The 17,767-nt window shown below is 42.4% G+C and overlaps 1 protein-coding gene and 1 pseudogene across 1 annotated transcript in view; one reads left to right on the top strand and one right to left on the bottom strand.

The window, feature by feature from the left end:
• Positions 1–357: 357 nt before the first annotated feature.
• LOC149282532 (fucose-1-phosphate guanylyltransferase-like) lies at positions 358–2,254 on the bottom strand (annotated as a pseudogene).
• A 108-nt stretch (positions 2,255–2,362) lies between these two features.
• Positions 2,363–17,767, top strand: part of LOC149282531 (E3 ubiquitin-protein ligase HUWE1-like) — a 32,522-nt gene continuing 17,117 nt past the window's right edge. The window contains 35 exon segments of the mRNA XM_089498103.1: positions 2,363–2,381; positions 2,621–2,692; positions 2,842–2,969; positions 3,166–3,306; positions 3,733–3,838; positions 4,290–4,391; positions 4,560–4,640; positions 4,992–5,098; positions 5,405–5,582; positions 6,099–6,190; positions 6,460–6,588; positions 6,590–6,672; positions 6,873–6,930; positions 7,143–7,319; positions 7,751–7,996; positions 8,105–8,238; positions 8,368–8,468; positions 8,799–8,984; positions 9,276–9,492; positions 9,670–9,792; positions 10,170–10,407; positions 10,523–10,750; positions 10,912–11,034; positions 11,497–11,561; positions 12,575–12,608; positions 13,860–13,988; positions 14,264–14,344; positions 14,466–14,642; positions 14,860–15,025; positions 15,134–15,492; positions 15,597–15,792; positions 15,982–16,149; positions 16,268–16,413; positions 16,592–16,658; positions 17,476–17,693. Of these exon segments, the coding sequence (XP_089354229.1) occupies positions 2,363–2,381; positions 2,621–2,692; positions 2,842–2,969; positions 3,166–3,306; positions 3,733–3,838; positions 4,290–4,391; positions 4,560–4,640; positions 4,992–5,098; positions 5,405–5,582; positions 6,099–6,190; positions 6,460–6,588; positions 6,590–6,672; positions 6,873–6,930; positions 7,143–7,319; positions 7,751–7,996; positions 8,105–8,238; positions 8,368–8,468; positions 8,799–8,984; positions 9,276–9,492; positions 9,670–9,792; positions 10,170–10,407; positions 10,523–10,750; positions 10,912–11,034; positions 11,497–11,561; positions 12,575–12,608; positions 13,860–13,988; positions 14,264–14,344; positions 14,466–14,642; positions 14,860–15,025; positions 15,134–15,492; positions 15,597–15,792; positions 15,982–16,149; positions 16,268–16,413; positions 16,592–16,658; positions 17,476–17,693 (4,875 nt within the window).

Here is a 17,767-nt window from a genome sequence, read left to right as displayed (position 1 = left end):
ACCTTTTACCAGATATTCTGCAAATGGTGGAACTCCAGACAGAACGTCCTATAAAATTCCTATAAATTGTAACATTTACATTTCTTTATTAGTTGTTTAAATCAATGTGCAAAAAAATACAATTAAATAAACACAATTTGTATATATATATATATATATATATATATATATATATATATTTAGATACCAATAGATTTCATAACCCAAATTTAAAATGCCTTACATACCCTATACAGATCAAAAGTCAATCTTTTTTTTATGATTTAATATTAATATAATTATATATATTTATTGAACAGCATAAAACTTTTTAAAAATAGACCATTATACTTTAAATGTTTGAAACGGGTGAGCAGATCAGGCATCCAGCATTTCTTTTTGTCCTTCAGACGCGATTTCCTTGGAAAGCATTTTTCTGTAATTCAGCATGTCCTTTACGTCTTTGTACGCCAAAATTTCCTCGATCGATAGCCTCTTAATGCCATCAACACTCGCCGACGGTTGGCCGTGCAAACCCTGAAGCATTTCCAGAGCTACCTCCACAGACTTTTGTAACGTGACGCACCCGGGGAAGATCCTGGCGTTCCACAGACTCAGGGACTTCTCGTCTCCGGAAAACAAACGATCGGAACTTCCAAGGCCCCAGACCTCCAAACATTCCAAGAAGTTCCTTCCAAATATCTGGAGAGATTTCAGGTCGGCCAAGGAAGCCACGTTCTTTTTCAAGTCATCTTCTGTACCAAAGAGGATGGTTGCGTACATTGGTTGCCCGTCGATCATCAAACTTATCGAACTAAGGAAGGTTTTGTCAGGTATGTTGGATCCGCAGTTTATACACAAGTTACTTACGATGCAGTATTCGCCCACAGAAACATCAGGACCTAGCCTGGAATATTCAATCATGGAACACGGCAAGACACGGGTCTTTGTATCCAGTACGCTTTGAATGACGCATACTTTCCCGTTTTCATCTCGATCTGGAAAGATGCTAAAAACGCTGGACTGAAACCCAAGTTCGGCCCCGAGGACGGGGTCATCAGTTAAGTGATAGATATATTCTTCCATGGTTCCTACGTGGTAGAACTTTGACTTATTCAACGCTATCACCGTAAAAGGTGTTCCTCGCAGGAGAAAGTAGATCTTTTTTCGGACTTCGATTAATTTGGATTCTGCCTTCGAAACGTTAGCGGTACTCCAAAGTAGCGTCGGGGCCGAGGGCCTGTAAAAAGTCCCCGTATGCGTCAATCTCACACCCAACGTCCCCCAATTCTTGGAAGAATCCAGTCAACAATTTAGCTGTCCCGTGATCCATGTAAAACAAACTATCCGTATAAACCACTTCCGAGGCGAGATGAGGACCTGAACAATCTCCTCGGGTGTTTACGGCTCCTGATTGCCACATCTTTTGAATGGAAGGCTTATGTAGGTAAGATGCGCAGGTTCTATATTCCATGAGTGGTACCTATGCTTAGCGTTGATGGATGAGCTAAAGCAATAATCCCGTTTCGGTCAAATCTTACTTGGAAATCCCCGCCGCTGTACAGCTCAATGTCGTCCGCACAGGTAACCACCACCCCCGGGTTCATATTCCCCGGAAAATCGACATATAGAGCTAATTTGAGCTCCAGTATTTGGTAAATCGGGTTTCCAAGAGGCAAGGCTGTGAATATTTTCCCCAGTGCGCTTGCATTTGGTAATTGTTGACTATAACCACCTGCAAAAGAAGAAGAATAAAAGGACAAAACAGTTTAACAACTTGTGTTAACCTTTGTCATTAGTCCTCTTCAATGGATGTTCTCATGATCTTCTCGTATGACCACAAGTAAGGGGACTTTTCTATATTTTTTATCCATGTATGTATCTTTTGGCCAGAGCCTTGTTACCCAAAGTCCTGGTACCCTTAGAAACAATTCTGGGTATTACTACCCCTTTATTTACCCTGCCAGCCTGATGGGGCGAGCAGGCAAAGCACGGGGGACTCCATAGATGACCTTGCGGTTAATCAGAAATTCGTTCAGCGGTTTTATTTACGGTATTTGTAACAATGCGTTTCTTATCTATACTTTGTTTCATAACAGGAAACGGGGGGGGGGGCAGTTGCCTATAGCATACTGACCTCCCGATAGCAAAAGGTTAAAAACTGTCACAAAACCATCTCAAACTTCTACATCACTTACTTAACAAAATGGTCACGTCACGTACGGCTCTTTTGATCCTCCAGGGCGTATCCGCAGAACTCCTGGGTGTGTACCATGTTGCATGAATTTTTAAACAGTTCCTGAATTTTGAAACTTCCCGCATGCACCATAGGTGGTGAGTGGGTGTGGTCTTGTGGAGGCCACGCCCACCGCAGCCCATTTTCATGTATGGCCACCCACTCAGTACACCCTGTGCCTACTTACGGCATATACCCCACCTTTAAATCATTTTTGACTTTATATTTAGGGGCATATAGAGACGTCTTGTTTTAACCTCTGTCCACCCAAAAAGTGCCCCAGCATTCCTTACATGGAGCAAGCGGAGCTTTCATCCCAGGCCCCACCCTTAGGAGGTCCCCGCTCTCCTTCATACAGGTATGAGAAAAGTGATGATATATGATGTCATACTCTGCACATCATAGACTGTACTGGCACTGCCTCCTACCATGGCTTCCTCCCTGTTTTAGTCCGTAACTGTATTCAGGCCATGATTGGTGAGTAGGGACCTCATTTTATACCTGATTTTATACCCTCCATTTTATAGATTAGCCTCTTATTGTATAAATCACATTTAACAGAAACAAAAAGTGAGAACTGTTAGTGAAAGAGCTTTGTTTTCATAGGATTTTTTTTCTTTTTGTAGACCCAACCATGGATCCATACCCACACCAGTTTGCCACTGCCCTCTTTTCCTTTTTGTATCACTTGGCCAGCTATGACGCTGGCGGAGAAGCGCTGGTTTCCTGTGGCATGATGGAAGCACTTCTAAAGGTATGCCGGTGGGAATGTTTTATGCTAACCTACCATTTCCGTATTGCTGGCTTTTTCAGGGTAAACTTGTAGTATGTGCAAGGTATTCATAGCAAGGCTTGAGTCGAAAGATCCTTTAGATGTGCCGTTGTGGCCATAGCTCTCCACATTTCTCTATGCTGAAAAATATATATATATGTATCTTTGTACATCTCAGGTGATCAAGTTCCTTGGTGACGAGCAGGACCAGATCACATTTGTGACGCGAGCTGTGAGAGTTGTTGACCTCATTACAAACTTGGACATGGCAGCCTTTCAGTCCCGCAGTGGTCTGACCATATTTATTTACAGATTAGAGGTGAGTTCACAACAGTTTTTTTCAAGGGTTAACACTTCTCATCTAAGGCTTTGCTCATGCGTTATATTAAAGTCCTTTGGATTCCATGGTCTTTTCAAACCCTGTTTCAGTTAATGTTCTGCAGTGTTCTAAAGCTTGGATTTTAATCAAAAGACCATGCTTTAAAAAATGTTTCATTGGCAAGACACTAGCCCACTTGATACCTCTTTTTGTGTCACACGCCAGAATTAAACTCCCCCTGACAAATGAGTAAAGTAAAACTTGTCCTGATTGACGTTTAACTACAATCAGGAAATATTTAGATTCCTAATGTTCCTCCTTTTGCTTTAGTTATAACTTCTGTGTTTAGCACAGTATAAGTAGTAGATCTCTTGTTAGGACACCAAGTTAGTCTTTCTTATAGCCAGTGTGCCTTTTCAATTGTAGCATGAAGTTGACCTGTGTAGGAAAGAGTCCCCATTTGTCATCAAACCAAGAAACCAACGCCCTAGCACTGTTCAGGAGGGTCAAGAGATGGAGACAGATATGGAAGGTAAGACATTTAAAGCCTTTTCATTTTTTTATCCTTGAATACTTCTTGGAGAGTTTGAGGCTTTTGTTTTAGCTTACAAGAATCACTGTAGTTCCTCTTTTAACATTCGTATTGCAAGACCTGATTAATTTTTTCTGATTAACCCCAATAGAGAAAAGCATGTTTTAATATGTTTAAAATATCTACAAAGTTCTGAGATTGAGAAGTACCTGAAGTTTACATTCTACTTGATTTTAGTTACTGATGTGGCAATGGAGGCCAGTCCTGGACCTTCCACTTCTGCAGATTCGCGTCCTCCTGGTACAAGCTTCAGCACTGGGAGTGTAGGGTCTACCCGCTCAGGTAACTGACCGGACTTTTAAGTTCCTGTTTTTTTTATTTTATTTTTTCTGCCTAAATAAGGGCCCCCAAAGTGCATTTACTTCATTTCTGATTGTATTTGATGTTGCAGGAGTGCAGTGCATTCCCCAGAGAGCAGCTCTCTTGAAGTCTATGCTGAATTTCTTGAAGAAGGCAATTCAGGATCCAGCCTTCTCAGATGGTATTCGTCATGGTAGGTCTTCATAAAATGGTTGACAAATTAGTGCATGACATAAACTGACCATGAAACCGTATGTGTGTAAATATAAACTCATTGGAACCCCCATCTACATCAAAATTATTCTGTACATCTGTTGGCACACTTATTGCTTATGCATCACTAACATCATATTATTTTCAGTGATGGATGGAACTCTTCCCACATCCCTGAAACACATAATCAGCAATGCCGAGTACTACGGCCCTTCCCTCTTCTTACTTGGTAAGTAAACCCAGGTCCTGCACCTTTTTTATTATTTGTGAATTTAGTGCTTTATCAGTGAGTAACGCTGCTAGCCGTTCCAAAAAAACAATGGAGCTGAACTGTAAGCCCCTCTGCTGGGAAGATTCAGGACTATAGATAAATGTGTAAGCAGTGATATTATACATTGGGATGTGGTCATCAGTTTGGTTCAGCGTGAAACCTGTAGCTTGAGAACTGTTTGGGATGGAATCGCTATGTGTTTCAAATAAAAATAGCATACTTGCTTCATTTAATGAGAACTGTAGTGGATATTGACCCAGACTATTTGTGCCGTTTGACTGACTCTTGATTTTTGTGTTCTTTCTCTAGCTACTGAAGTAGTAACAGTGTTTGTGTTCCAAGAGCCGTCTTTACTGTCTTCTCTTCAGGACAATGGCTTAACAGATGTGATGCTTCATGCTCTCCTTATCAAAGATGTAAGTCATTAAACTTCAGAGTCATCAGAATATCAAGCTGCCCAGTTCAGCTGTATTTTATCTGCCCCAAGAGTGACCAACATGACAACATGTTTTTTAATTATATCTAATAACCTGATGAAAATACTTGTGTGCTATCAAATTTTATATCGGTGACCATAAAAACCCGTTGGTTAAATAACTTTTTGTTTAATTGTAATGCATATCATAAAATACAAGATTTAGTAAAGAAAAACTTGTTGGCAACAAATTGGGCCAAACACTGATATCCTTCAGCATTAAGTTTTCAGTTTTTTTTTGTTGCAGGTTCCGGCAACCAGGGAAGTTCTAGGCTCTCTGCCCAATGTCTTCAGTGCCCTGTGTCTAAATGCCCGGGGGTTGCAGTCCTATGTGCAATGTCAACCTTTTGAACGGCTTTTCAAAGTATTGCTTTCACCCGATTACCTCCCTGCCATGAGGAGGCGGAGGAGCTCAGACCCTCTAGGTAAGACTACGCTGACCAACCGGCGTTGCAGAAAAGACTGACCAAATTCTTCCATGACAAAAGGACTATTTAACGACTCGTAGACCACGACACCTTGGATGTTTGTTTTGCATATGCAGGCTGTCCCCCCTACTCATTGTGCATGTTTTGTGATAGATTACTGACCCTTTCTGGTTTTATAATCCTGATTCTGGTTTTCCTTGATGGGAGACGTGGTGCTCATTTGGACGGTCTTTACTTATTCTTATGCATTAAGGTTTCTTGGCTTAAAATACCTTTTGTTCAGTTAACTGGTGTTTCCATTTAGCAGCTCCAGTGTTTCCCATTTGTTTCCACATGTTTGCCCCCTAACCAGAATGAGCTGTCAATGGCACCCCCCAAAATTCCATAACCCTCCTCTAACCCCTGCTGAAGAGACCTGCATGCAGCATAGATCAGTGCTCTTCAGGTCTCTAGCCGAGGGATTAAGAGGCCCGTGGTCTCTTCCAGCTTTGACCTCTCTCCGGTCTCCTGCAGGCGATACAGCCTCTAACCTGGGCAGTGCTGTCGATGAACTGATGAGGCACCAGCCCACACTAAAAACCGATGCTACCACCGCTATTATTAAGGTAAGGTGTTTGCATGTCCCGGTGGGGTTTGTAGGGCGCTTCCTAGCAGGGGGTTATCGACTTGTTTAAATATTGATTGTTTTATGTTCTTGCACAGACTTGGAACATTCGGGTTTCCCTTTGCCATTTTCTAGATCCTCTTAAGTGTTTAACCATTTGGATTTGCGTCTGTTTTGTTGGAGATTAACAAATTGACTCATAGTCATGGATACTGGGCATGCATGTCTTCAGTCTTTTTTGAATCATTCTTTTTTTTTTTTTTTTTTTAGATTTTAGAAGAAATATGCAATCTTGGTAGGGACCCGAAGTATATTTGTCAGAAGCCATCAATTCAGAAAGCTGACGGCACGGCCACAGCTCCTCCACCACGTTCGAACCACGCGGCCGAAGAGGCTTCTAAGCGAGGACGAGGACGAAGAGGAGGTTCAAGCAATGCAGAGCTTCACTGCAAACCAACAGAGCGAAGTTGAGCCAAGTCCGCAGTAAGTTTACCATGTGTGCTGCTAGCTCTGGAGTTGTGACCTGTAAACTTTGTTCCAGACTTCATATCAGACATTAATCTGTTATTAATCTGGGTTAAACTAAGATAATTTATAATAAGAGACTCATATCTAATAAACTTGAATTTTTATTCTTAAGCTCTTGCTGGACCTCATATGTTAACTTGCCTTTTCTCTCATAGTGTTGTGGGAACTGAAGAGAGAATCCCGATTCCTCTGATGGATTATATTCTCAACGTGGTGAGTTTAGAAATAGTGTAATAGAGCCGATGTGTAAGAGCGCAGGGCTCAAGGGCTCCCGATTATAGCCCACAAATTTACAACCCTGATTTTAACCATTTTGGTACAATATTGGACCAAAGATTTTTAAATAATGTTTCAGTAAAATTTTATGCGAAGCTACTCATATCTGTGAATTTTCCAAATGACTTGAAAAACTTACCAATTCACAGATGAAATTTGTGGAATCCATTCTAAGTAATAACACAACGGACGATCACTGTCAGGAGTTTGTGAGTCAGAAGGGTCTCCTGCCTCTGGTCACCATCCTTGGTCTGCCTAATCTACCTATTGACTTCCCTACCTCTGCTGCCTGCCAAGCTGTGGCAGGTGTCTGCAAATCAATATTGGTAAGTAACATTTGTTTCCATTTATTCTAATACGTGGTTGTTAAACACCAAGCCTTGATTGACTCAGACAGATCAATCTGGACCACCTGCAGAAATGTCTAGAAATCCTAGCCTACTTGCAGCCAATGGGGTTGTAGCTAAAAATCATTGTGCTGGATGACCCAGCGAGGGTTCTCCTAAAAGAGAAAAAAAAAACCCCAAAAAATACTGGTCCAAATCTACGAACGAGTGTCTATAGCATAGCTGTACTGCCACAAAATGCTGTAATACTTGGGCAACCTGTCAGCCCAGTACTATATTATGGGCAGGCTAGCTGGACAATGTCTTTGATGTTTATATTCTCGGTAGTTCTGTTTTTTGTTAATGGCCAGAAAATAAATACAAGCAGAAGTTCCAGGACTGTTAATAGACAACATCTCCCCTCTTTCTAGACTCTGTCTCATGAGCCTAAGGTTCTCCAAGAAGGGCTTCTCCAGCTGGACTCCATTCTTTCCTCGCTGGACCCATTGCATCGGCCTATTGAGGCCCCCGGTGGCTCAGTGCTGTTAAGGGAGCTGGCATGTGCTGGAAATGTAGCAGATGCCACTCTGTCTGCTCAGGCTACCCCCCTACTCCACGCATTAACTGCAGCCCATGCATATATCATGATGTTTGTACACACGTGCAGAGTGGGACAGGTAAGGGCCCCGACCGGGTGGGTCTAAACATTTTGTTTTCATGTTTTCCGAGGCAGCAGTGTTGCTTTTGCGTGCTCTTAATTGCCATATTTCTTTTCTTCTCCACAGAGTGAGATCCGTGCCATCTCTGTCAACCAGTGGGGTTCTCAACTGGGTCTCAATGTTCTGAATAAGCTGAGTCAGCTGTACTGCTCTCTTGTTTGGGAAAGCACTGTTTTGCTGTCTCTCTGTACTCCTAACAGGTACGCGCATGTGATTCTTCTGTTTCCCATACCCAGAACTGTTTGCTTTTCATAGTGTTTGTGGTCAGAAATCTACATTTGAGTCGAGGTTCTGCCATTTACTTACCAACCTTGTACTTTTTTTGACAGCTTGCCACCTGGCTGTGAGTTTGGTCAGGCAGACATGCAGAAGTTGGCTCCCAAAGAGGAGAAGGCAGCAAGTGCCTTGCCCCAGGGAACAAAGAGGGCAGGTATGTTTTCTTACACTTCTTAAACTCATTCTGAGATGTTTCTGGTTCAAACCTGGCCCGGTGCCATGACATATGGCAATTAAGTAACATATTTAAGTAAAATATTTTATACACAAGGCCACATATCCAGGGTATAATAAGTATTTCTTTAAGACATCTATGCACAGTTGTCTTGGATATTAGGCATCTACAATATTGTTGCATGGTTTCATGGATGACTTTCACTATATTTCTTGTATAAAAAGTTAAATATTTTATGCAGAAGTGCATATTTTAATATAGTGTATAGTGTATACTCTATATGTATAAGCCATCGTATCTGTGTTACAGAAGGTGAACCCGAGGTGAGTGCTGTCGGTGAGGAAGCCACCGGCTTACTAGAAGGTATTGGACTTGATGGGGATGCGTTGGCGCCCATGGAAACAGATGAACCCAGCGCGTCGGACCCCAAGGGGAAACCAAAGATCACCCCAGCAATGGCTGCCAGAATCAAACAGATTAAACCATTATTATCAGGTATTTATAAAATATGTTTTACATGGAAGTAGTTTATTAAATTACGTATCGATTTAGATTTTTTTTTTTTTTTTATAAGTTTATAAAAATACATGCTGGGTATGATAGGGCTGATCTTGATGAACCTTCAAATAGTTCATAAAGCTTGTACCTGCTATACTTGCCAATAAGTAGAGTACACTAACAGAAGCATGGATATGAACCTTAAGCAGAAATCTAATATGTAGAGCACAATATAACATCATTTTTATTTTGATTTATTTATTCATATTTATGTTTTTATTTTTTTAGCATCTTCGCGGCTCGGTCGTGCCCTGGCTGAACTTTTTGGCCTACTGGTCAAACTCTGTGTTGGGTCTCCTGTGCGCCAAAGGCGAAGTCACCATGCAGCCAGCACCACCACAGCCCCGACCCCAGCCGCGCGCTCTACGGCGTCCGCACTCACAAAGTTACTGACGAAGGGACTTTCGTGGCAGCCTCCTCCATACACACCAACTCCCAGGTTCAGGTTTGTGCTACACGGGTCTCGTTCACAAGTGACAAGCTTGCTTTGTATTAATCTCTTAACTGAAGGATGTTGGATTTTGGGTGGTGATTTGGTTAATTAGAAATAGTAATAGGCTGGTAAATATAAGATGTCTCTTTAAATTTGATTTGTCTAACATTGTACATCTGTGTTGTTCAGGTTAACCTTTTTTATCTGCTCCGTTGGCTTCACCTCTCCCATGTTGTTTGACGAGAGGAAATATCCGTATCATCTTATGCTGCAGAAATTCCTCTGCTCCGGTGGACACAACGCTCTCTTTGAGTAAGTGAGCCGCCTGCTACCTGTAGCGACTCACGGGAGACAGAACAAAGACTTTCCGAGGCCTCAGAAATATATTTTGCTTTAACACGTTCCAAATGGGGAAGTTACATGTTTTTGTTTTCATATACTTCAACGTCACATTTCCCATCATGCACCTGACTTCTACCTGCTACTGGCTGATTTTTAGAACGTAAATGGTGAAAAAGTATGTTTCCATTAGTGTAATTGGCCAATACATTCCCAACACAGTGACTACTTTTATACTTGTTAATAGAATGTTCCTTGATTTAATGTCCATATGAAACATCTGGAAGCATCATTTTGAAAAACTAGAACAACGTACACTTTCACTCTAACACATTTGTTTTAAAATTTAGAACCTTTAACTGGGCCCTCTCTATGGGTGGCAGAGTGCCGGTGTCGGAGGGCTTGGAACACTCTGATCTGCCGGATGGCACGGGCGAATTCCTGGATGCTTGGCTTATGCTGGTGGAAAAGATGGTAAATCCTACCACAGTCCTGGAGTCTCCTCACTCCCTGCCACCAACCAAGTTACCCGGAGGACAGAACTACCCTCAGTTCAGCTCATTGCGCTTCCTTGTAGTCACGCAAAAGGTAAAAATTACACCTTTCCTGCTGCTGTTGGGATATGGTATCTACCTGCGCCTTGGAATCTTTGTTTGGCTGTGATCAGTGTACCTAACAGTATTCCATATTTTGTCGCTTACAGGCAGCCTTCACCTGCATCAAGAACCTTTGGAATAGAAAACCTTTAAAAGTATATGGTGGTCGTATGGCTGAGTCCATGCTAGCTATCTTATGCCACATACTGCGAGGGGAGCCAGTGATTCGTGAGCGGATGAGCAAAGAGCGTGAGGGTAGTCGGGAAGAAGAGGGTCAGCAAGACGAAAGTGGAGCGAGGCGAGAGCCTCAAGTGAACCAGCAACAACTTCAGCAGGTGGGAATAGTACTTTATTTTCTTGTCTGCGGCAATCTTGGCCTTAAGTAAACCTTTTACATTGTAGCTGTCAGCTGAAATTGGAACAAGTGTTGTCAGCATGCTGCTTCTGCTGATTAGACTGAATGCCGTCTCCTAACCATACAATCGTCTCTCTATAGCTCATTGATACGGGATTCACGCGGGAACATGCCATGGAAGCTTTGCTTAACACCAGTACCATGGAGCAAGCCACAGAGTACCTCCTCACCCACCCTCCTCCTCTCATTGGTGGAGTTGTACGGGTAAGTGTGCAGGGTGAACGTTTCCTCAACTTATTCCCCCCCCAACCCTTCACATGAGTGTGGTCCGGTTCTGCTTCCCTCCTGTATCCTCATCACATCTCCTTCCCTGTCGTCCATTCCTTTCCCCTTTCTACCGCAGGCTTCTCCGTGCCGCTATACAGGTTAGATGTAGCACACGCGTGTGATAGTGCAGGCGGTCCTAGTCAAGTCATAGACAACTGACTAAAATTTGAAGAGGGGCAGTAGCCAGAGTAGAAAAGGTTGGCCCGTCTCCCTGTCATTGAAAGATTGGTTCCCCTGGCCGAGCTGCAGTAGCTTCCCTCTTCCCCATTCTACTCCAGCGTTCCCGAGCTCCACCGGGTTCTTGATGTCTCTCCTCTGCTTGTACACCCTTACACTCATGCCCTGACTCCCCATTCTGCAGAGCAGCCCAGCTCACGGGTATCTGTTGTTGCTCTGCAGGACTTGAGTATATCAGAGGAAGATCAGATGCTGAGAGCCATTGCCATGTCGTTGGGACAAGATCAGTGCCGGCCGAAGACTTAACGCCGCCTGGGGCGAAGTTTAAAATGCCGCCCCCCGCCGAGGGGGGGCGGCATTATCTACCCGCCCCCCACCGGTACTTACCCTTAAACAGTCCTGCGGCGAGTCTCCCTGTGCTGCCACGGTGCCGGCTTGTAATGCTGAGCGCCGGAAATTCACGTCACTTCCGGCGCTCTGCATTACAAGCCGGCACAGAGACCGAACAGGGAAACTCGCCGCAGAGGAGAGAGAGAGGGGCGCCGAGCGGCTAAGCGAAAACCACTCGGTGCCCCTCTCTCTCTCCTCCGCTTCAAAAAAAACAAAAAAAAAACGCTTGGGGCGGCAAAGTGCCGCCCCTTCTGAAGTGCCGCCTGGGGCAATTGATGTCTCTCCTCTGCTTGTACACCCTTACACTCATGCCCTGACTCCCCATTCTGCAGAGCAGCCCAGCTCACGGGTATTTCTTAAGATCAGTTACCATAAACTTAAAGAAATAACATTTGGGGGGAAAATGACATTTATAATATATACCTGTGACTTGATAGAAGGTGGCTGATACTCTCAAAAAATGAAAAAAAAAATTAAGCTTGGTGTCCAAAAATTTCCTATTTTAACACATTTGACGTGGATTGGGAAATGATCCACATGTCATTGCACTGCTCCATGAACTCCATGAGCCCACATTGAAACCCAGATAAAGCCAATGCCATAGTAAGACAATCATTGCTTTTGTAATACTGCAGCTGAAATTAAGCAACATTTATGGAAATTAACACAACTATACAAAAGTATTTACAAAGTAAATGGAAATTTACACAGTGTTCCCAGATAGGTACAGCTGCGTCAAAGTCAGATAATATGTTGGCATTTCCTTTTATTAGAAAGGAGGAGGAGATGCAGACTACATGGTTCATATCTGCCATATCATTCCATGTTTCTGTGTGTTCAGACACTGTGATCACGTGAAGAAGCCGAAATTTTCATAACCTCAATTGTGAATTTGCCCATGAAACTCCAGGTGGATGACCAAATGCACCGTTACCCCATTTGGTGTAATGGCGGCCAAATTGACCCTTACAAAAAAAATACTGCAGTTTTTCTGAAGTAATACTGCAGTTTTTTGGACATGAAAAAACTGCAATACTGCACTTTTACTGCAGTATTACTTCACATTTACTGCACTTTTACTGCATTTGTACTTCACTGTACTGCAGTTGTACTGCAGTTATTTTTGTACGGAAGTACAAATGCAATAAAGCTACAGTACTTTGAAGTACAACTGTAGGTTTGCAGTATAAAAAAAAAAGTGCAGTAAATGTGCAGTAATACTGCAGTAAAAGTGCAGTAAATGTGCAGTAATACTGCAGTAAAAGTGCAGTAAATGTGCAGTAATACTGCAGTAAAAGTGCAGTATTGCAGTTTTTTCATGTCCAAAAAACTGCAGTATTACTTTAGAAAAAACTGCAGTAATTTTTCGTAAGGGGATGCTCAAAATTGGAGCAAGTGAGAAGAAATTTAGAAGCCAGCTTTATTTAGGAACATGGTATTTTCCATAGACTTCCAGGTAAAATACTCAAAATGTTATGAGCTAATTTATTCTCCTCCTGCCTCTTGTGCATTCTAGATGTTTCCTGAGCTGCTTTCAGTGTTTATGGGTTGAAGGAAAAACATGATATTACAGAATTTGAGGGAATGAGGTCATTATGATGAATGGTGGAAAAATTAGTGCAAGGGATTTCAGCATAATTGAAAAGTTTCTTTAAAATTTTAGGATAGTATTTAAGAAACCGATGAGGAAAAATAATAGTATTTTCCTTTATGATGACCGATGAATCTAGTAACGTATTACAGTATTTTACAGACGCCTGGATTTCAGCACGCAAGAATACATAACGCGAGTGTAAAATATGGTGACCTTTTGCCTAAAAAAACAGCTGCAGTTATGTATTCTTTCATTTTTCTCCCAAAAAACAAATACACCCACTCTATTTAAATTGGTGTGTATGTAATTTATGTAATACACTTAAAAGGGAAATCTCTAAATTTTTTTCATTGGTGGCAAAGTCACTTAGTCAGTAGGGTATTAATAATGTGTGTTTTATATGTTGTAATATATTGTTGTAATACCGCAGTGAGTGTGACGTGAAAGCTTCAGAATAGTAACACATTTAAGCTGTTAATGACAAATAACCAGAAACCAACCTCATTTGAAAAGTCCGGTAAGGCTGTACTGTATTACGTTTGATAATGTCTTCTCGTTTGATGTAAGAGTAACTGGTGATCCTAACGTTTTGTCTGGTCAGGAGCTGAAGCTGCCGTGTGCCCGGATTGTGGAGACGAGCGGCATCCTGAATGTTCTGATTAAGCTGCTGGAAGTGGTTCAGCCGTGTCTGCAAGCTGCCAAGGAGCAGAAGGAGGTGCAAACTCCTAAGTAAGACCTGGTGAATTCTGAAACGCTGCCCCCCAGCAAAGCCAAATGTGCAGATGGTGTGAAAGTGTGTCCTCTGATGCTTTCAGTGATATTTATATATTCTCCGGACTACCAACGTTTGTGTCTTCATCCCACGTGCCTTTCAGTCTTTTTCTCACCTGATGATTCCCAAATGCCTCCGTGGATTTTTCAGGCCAAAAACCTCTCACACTAATAAGAGTTTCCATCTCAAACACGTTTATTGTGTGATATAATGGCAATCTATCAGACTTATATTGGATTACACCTGTCTTACTACTGATTGACTTCTATGAAAAAACGTCCATTTCTTCCAAGAGGAGAATGCAAATGAACCGGGTATAATAATCTTAATGTTCTATTTTCCCTCCAGTACACGTATTGGCATTTCTTATGCCAAACGTCCAATTATATTATTTCCTTGAGTAAAGTGTATTTCTACTTTTTCTTTCCTCTCCAGTATTTACAGTCGAATGGTAACAATTGGCGTTGGTTTGATGACAGATCAGGTCGATGGTGTAGCTATAGTGCTAGCAACAACAGCACCATTGACACCGCGTGGAAAGCCGGCGAGACATGCGTGCGTTTTACTGCCGGCCGACGAAGATACACAGTTCAGTTTACCACCATGGTGCAGGTGATTCACAACATTGATTTTTATATTTTCTAACCACGCTTTTCTGGAATTATACACTTTGGGATTAAGGTTTAGATACAGCGAGATTTCCATTTATATAGTCCAAAAGGCCATTTGGAAGATAGTCGACTGCTATAAACGCTGTCTGCTCCAGTCGGGTCAGGCTACGCAGCTGGATGGAGGTAAATTTGGTTCTCACCAATGACGTGTCTTGCAGGTAAATGAAGAAACTGGAAATAGGAGGCCCGTAATGCTTACTTTGCTGCGTGTTCCAAGGTTAGTCAAAGGTGGCAAGAATGGAAATGGCCAGGAACTGGAGAAAACATTGGAGGAAGCAAAAGAAGTGGACTTGGATGCCAAACCAAAGGAGGAGAAGTCTTCTGGTAGGACGTGTTTTAGTCTTAACGGAGTGCAGAAGAATTCTGTGTAAAGGTTTATACATCTACGTTGAACATGTTTAATGCTTATGAATTTTTTTCCTCTACGCTCAGAGTCCATTCCTGCTTCAGAAAATGCCACCACAGAAAAGGAACCTCCTGTTGAAGAGCCAAAAGTTGGGGACATTGTTATCCAGGGGCTGACTGAAGAGATGGTGACCATTCTCATTCGTTCGTGTGTCAGCATGTTGGGAGTCCCAGTGGATCCGGACACTTTGCATGCTACCTTGCGGCTGTGTCTACGTCTTACACGTGACCACAAATACGCCATGATGTTTGCCGAGCTGAAGAGCACACGCATGATCCTCAGTTTGAATCAGACCTCTGCGTTTAATGGCTTCACCCCGCTAGTCACTCTCCTCTTCAGACACATCATAGAAGATCCATGCACTTTACAGCACACTATGGAAAAGGTATGTCATGGCTAATGCCAAAAAAATACCTCAAAGACTATATATGTAGGTGTGTGTGTGTGTATATATATATATATGTATTAAACCCCTGTCCTAAATTTCAGGTTGTCCGATCTGCAGCCACAAGTGGGGCTGGTAGTACCACCTCTGGTGTAGTGTCTGGAAGCTTGGGTTCCCGGGAGATAAACTATATCCTTCGTGTCTTGGGCCCAGCTGCTTGCCGAAATCCTGACATCTTCACCGAAGTGGCAAACAACTGCATTCGGATAGCTCTGCCGGCACCGAGAGGATCGGGAACTGGTGAGTAGCAGAGTAGGAACACAACGGAATTCACCAACAAGCTTTTTACGTTCTCAGTTTAAATGTCTTTGTGGGTCCGCAGGATAATTGTAGAGTAGGCCTTGACTGTGTAATTCCACTTGTGATTTGGAAAACGTTACGGTCTTGTTTTGTAACTTAATGTCAAGCATTTATTTTTACCATTTTCAGCCTCAGATGATGAGTTTGAGAATCTCCGTATCAAGGGGCCCAATGCAGTACAGCTTGTAAAGACAACACCTGTGAAGCCTTCCACGCTTCCAGTCATCCCTGATACCATTAAGGAAGTGATCTATGACATGCTCAACGCACTTGCAGCTTACCATGCTCCAGACGAAGGTACCTAGGCCTTATTGCTACTTTCAGTGTGAGGTAGAGCGACCGCCTCGGTCTAGATGTAATGCGATGTTGGCTCTGCGGCAGAAAAAAATTAAAATATCTTCTTCCATTGCAGTAGCAGAAAAGACGGAGCCAAAACTTGTGGGTATGAACCAGGAGGTCAGTCAGATCTTACAGGACATGGGTGATGAGGTTTTCCAGCAATATCGTGACCTCACGAGACCGGGTAGTGACTTTGATGCTCAAAGCAGCTTTGCTATCAATGTAAGGATATAATGATCATGAATTATGCTACAGTTTTTGTATTGCTCATGTGTTATACTATTTGTTTACTAGTTGTGATTTGCTGCATGCTTGAGTGTTTTTTGTAGCATGCTGGTAGTGTGGAATATTCTCTATCAATTAGCTATACCTTTTTCTGACATTTGTTATTTACTTGTAGGCTCGGGTCTTTACCACAGACAGCACCTCCACTGAGACTCCTCCATCTGGAACTCCTCAAGGAGAAGGTATGCCGCTCACTCTAACGTGCTTAAGTCTTGAATGCCTCTTAAATGTCCATTTTGTGATACTGGTAGTACACTCCAATACAAACGAATAAAATTACATCAAGCGAGGGAAAATCTAGAAGTTATAGATGGTGTTTCTAATGTTAGGTGTAAGAAGTTGGATAACTTAAATAGGGTGCATCTATAGTGTATCCCAAAAAAAAAATAGCTATGTCTTCTGATGGTGAAACTTGATAATTTTAAAGACAATCACAGTGTCGAGCATAATTAAACTACCTATAGCTTGTGTCTTTGGCAGTCAGTGGAAATGATTTTGATATATTTAGATTACACATCAATTTCATGGAAGCTGACATTGGTGACGGCATGTTCTGCCAGGGTCGTCTATCTATTACATTCCCTGTTCTGAAGTCCTCTCCCTTCTCCTTGCCATAAACAAGTAGATGACAATTAGCAACTTAAGGCAGAGAACGCAACAGGAGGAGTAATTATGCAGATCCCGACAACAGATAATTCAGATACATTTCCCAGTCATTCATAATCTGGAGTTACAGTACACAGTCATCTCGGCTGGTTTTAACAAACTCCCAATTATTTATTATTATCTTTTATTTATGTAGCGCCACCAAATCTATGCAGCGCTTAATACAATACATATATTCAAGGGGTCTGACAAGATGAGAATTGACAGACTAAGACAAACCAATACATTAGGTGGAGAGACACTGATGCTGCACTCGAAACATACAGATTCCGATTGCTTTTCTTTAACAATCCGCTTTTGTGAGTGCTGTTTAATTTGTTTCCCTTTTGGCAGCATTGACCCCAGAAGAGAACAGAGAGGGAGGAAAGAAGGATAAGGAATCAGAGCGGAATTCAGAGGACGGGAGACTTAAAGCAAGAGCTAGTAAACCCCTGCTTCCTACCTCTACCATCCTCCGGCTGCTGGCTGAACCAGTCCGGTCGTACGTGGGTATTGCTACGCTGATTGCCAACTATAATTATACTTCTGGGCAGTCGGAGCTTATTAAAGAGGTATGTGATTCCATTAGCCTTATGTGGTATTCAGGTTTGGTAGGAGAATTACAATGCCATTAATTGTTTTGTAT

The sequence above is a fragment of the Sceloporus occidentalis genome, unplaced genomic scaffold, assembly GCF_023333645.1.
Source record: "Sceloporus occidentalis isolate IW3139 unplaced genomic scaffold, rSceOcc1.0.p SCAF_113, whole genome shotgun sequence".
In the NCBI taxonomy this organism is placed as follows: domain Eukaryota; kingdom Metazoa; phylum Chordata; class Lepidosauria; order Squamata; family Phrynosomatidae; genus Sceloporus; species Sceloporus occidentalis.
The sequence above is the reverse complement of the archived record's forward strand: the minus strand, read 5'-3'. Positions and strand labels throughout refer to the sequence as shown.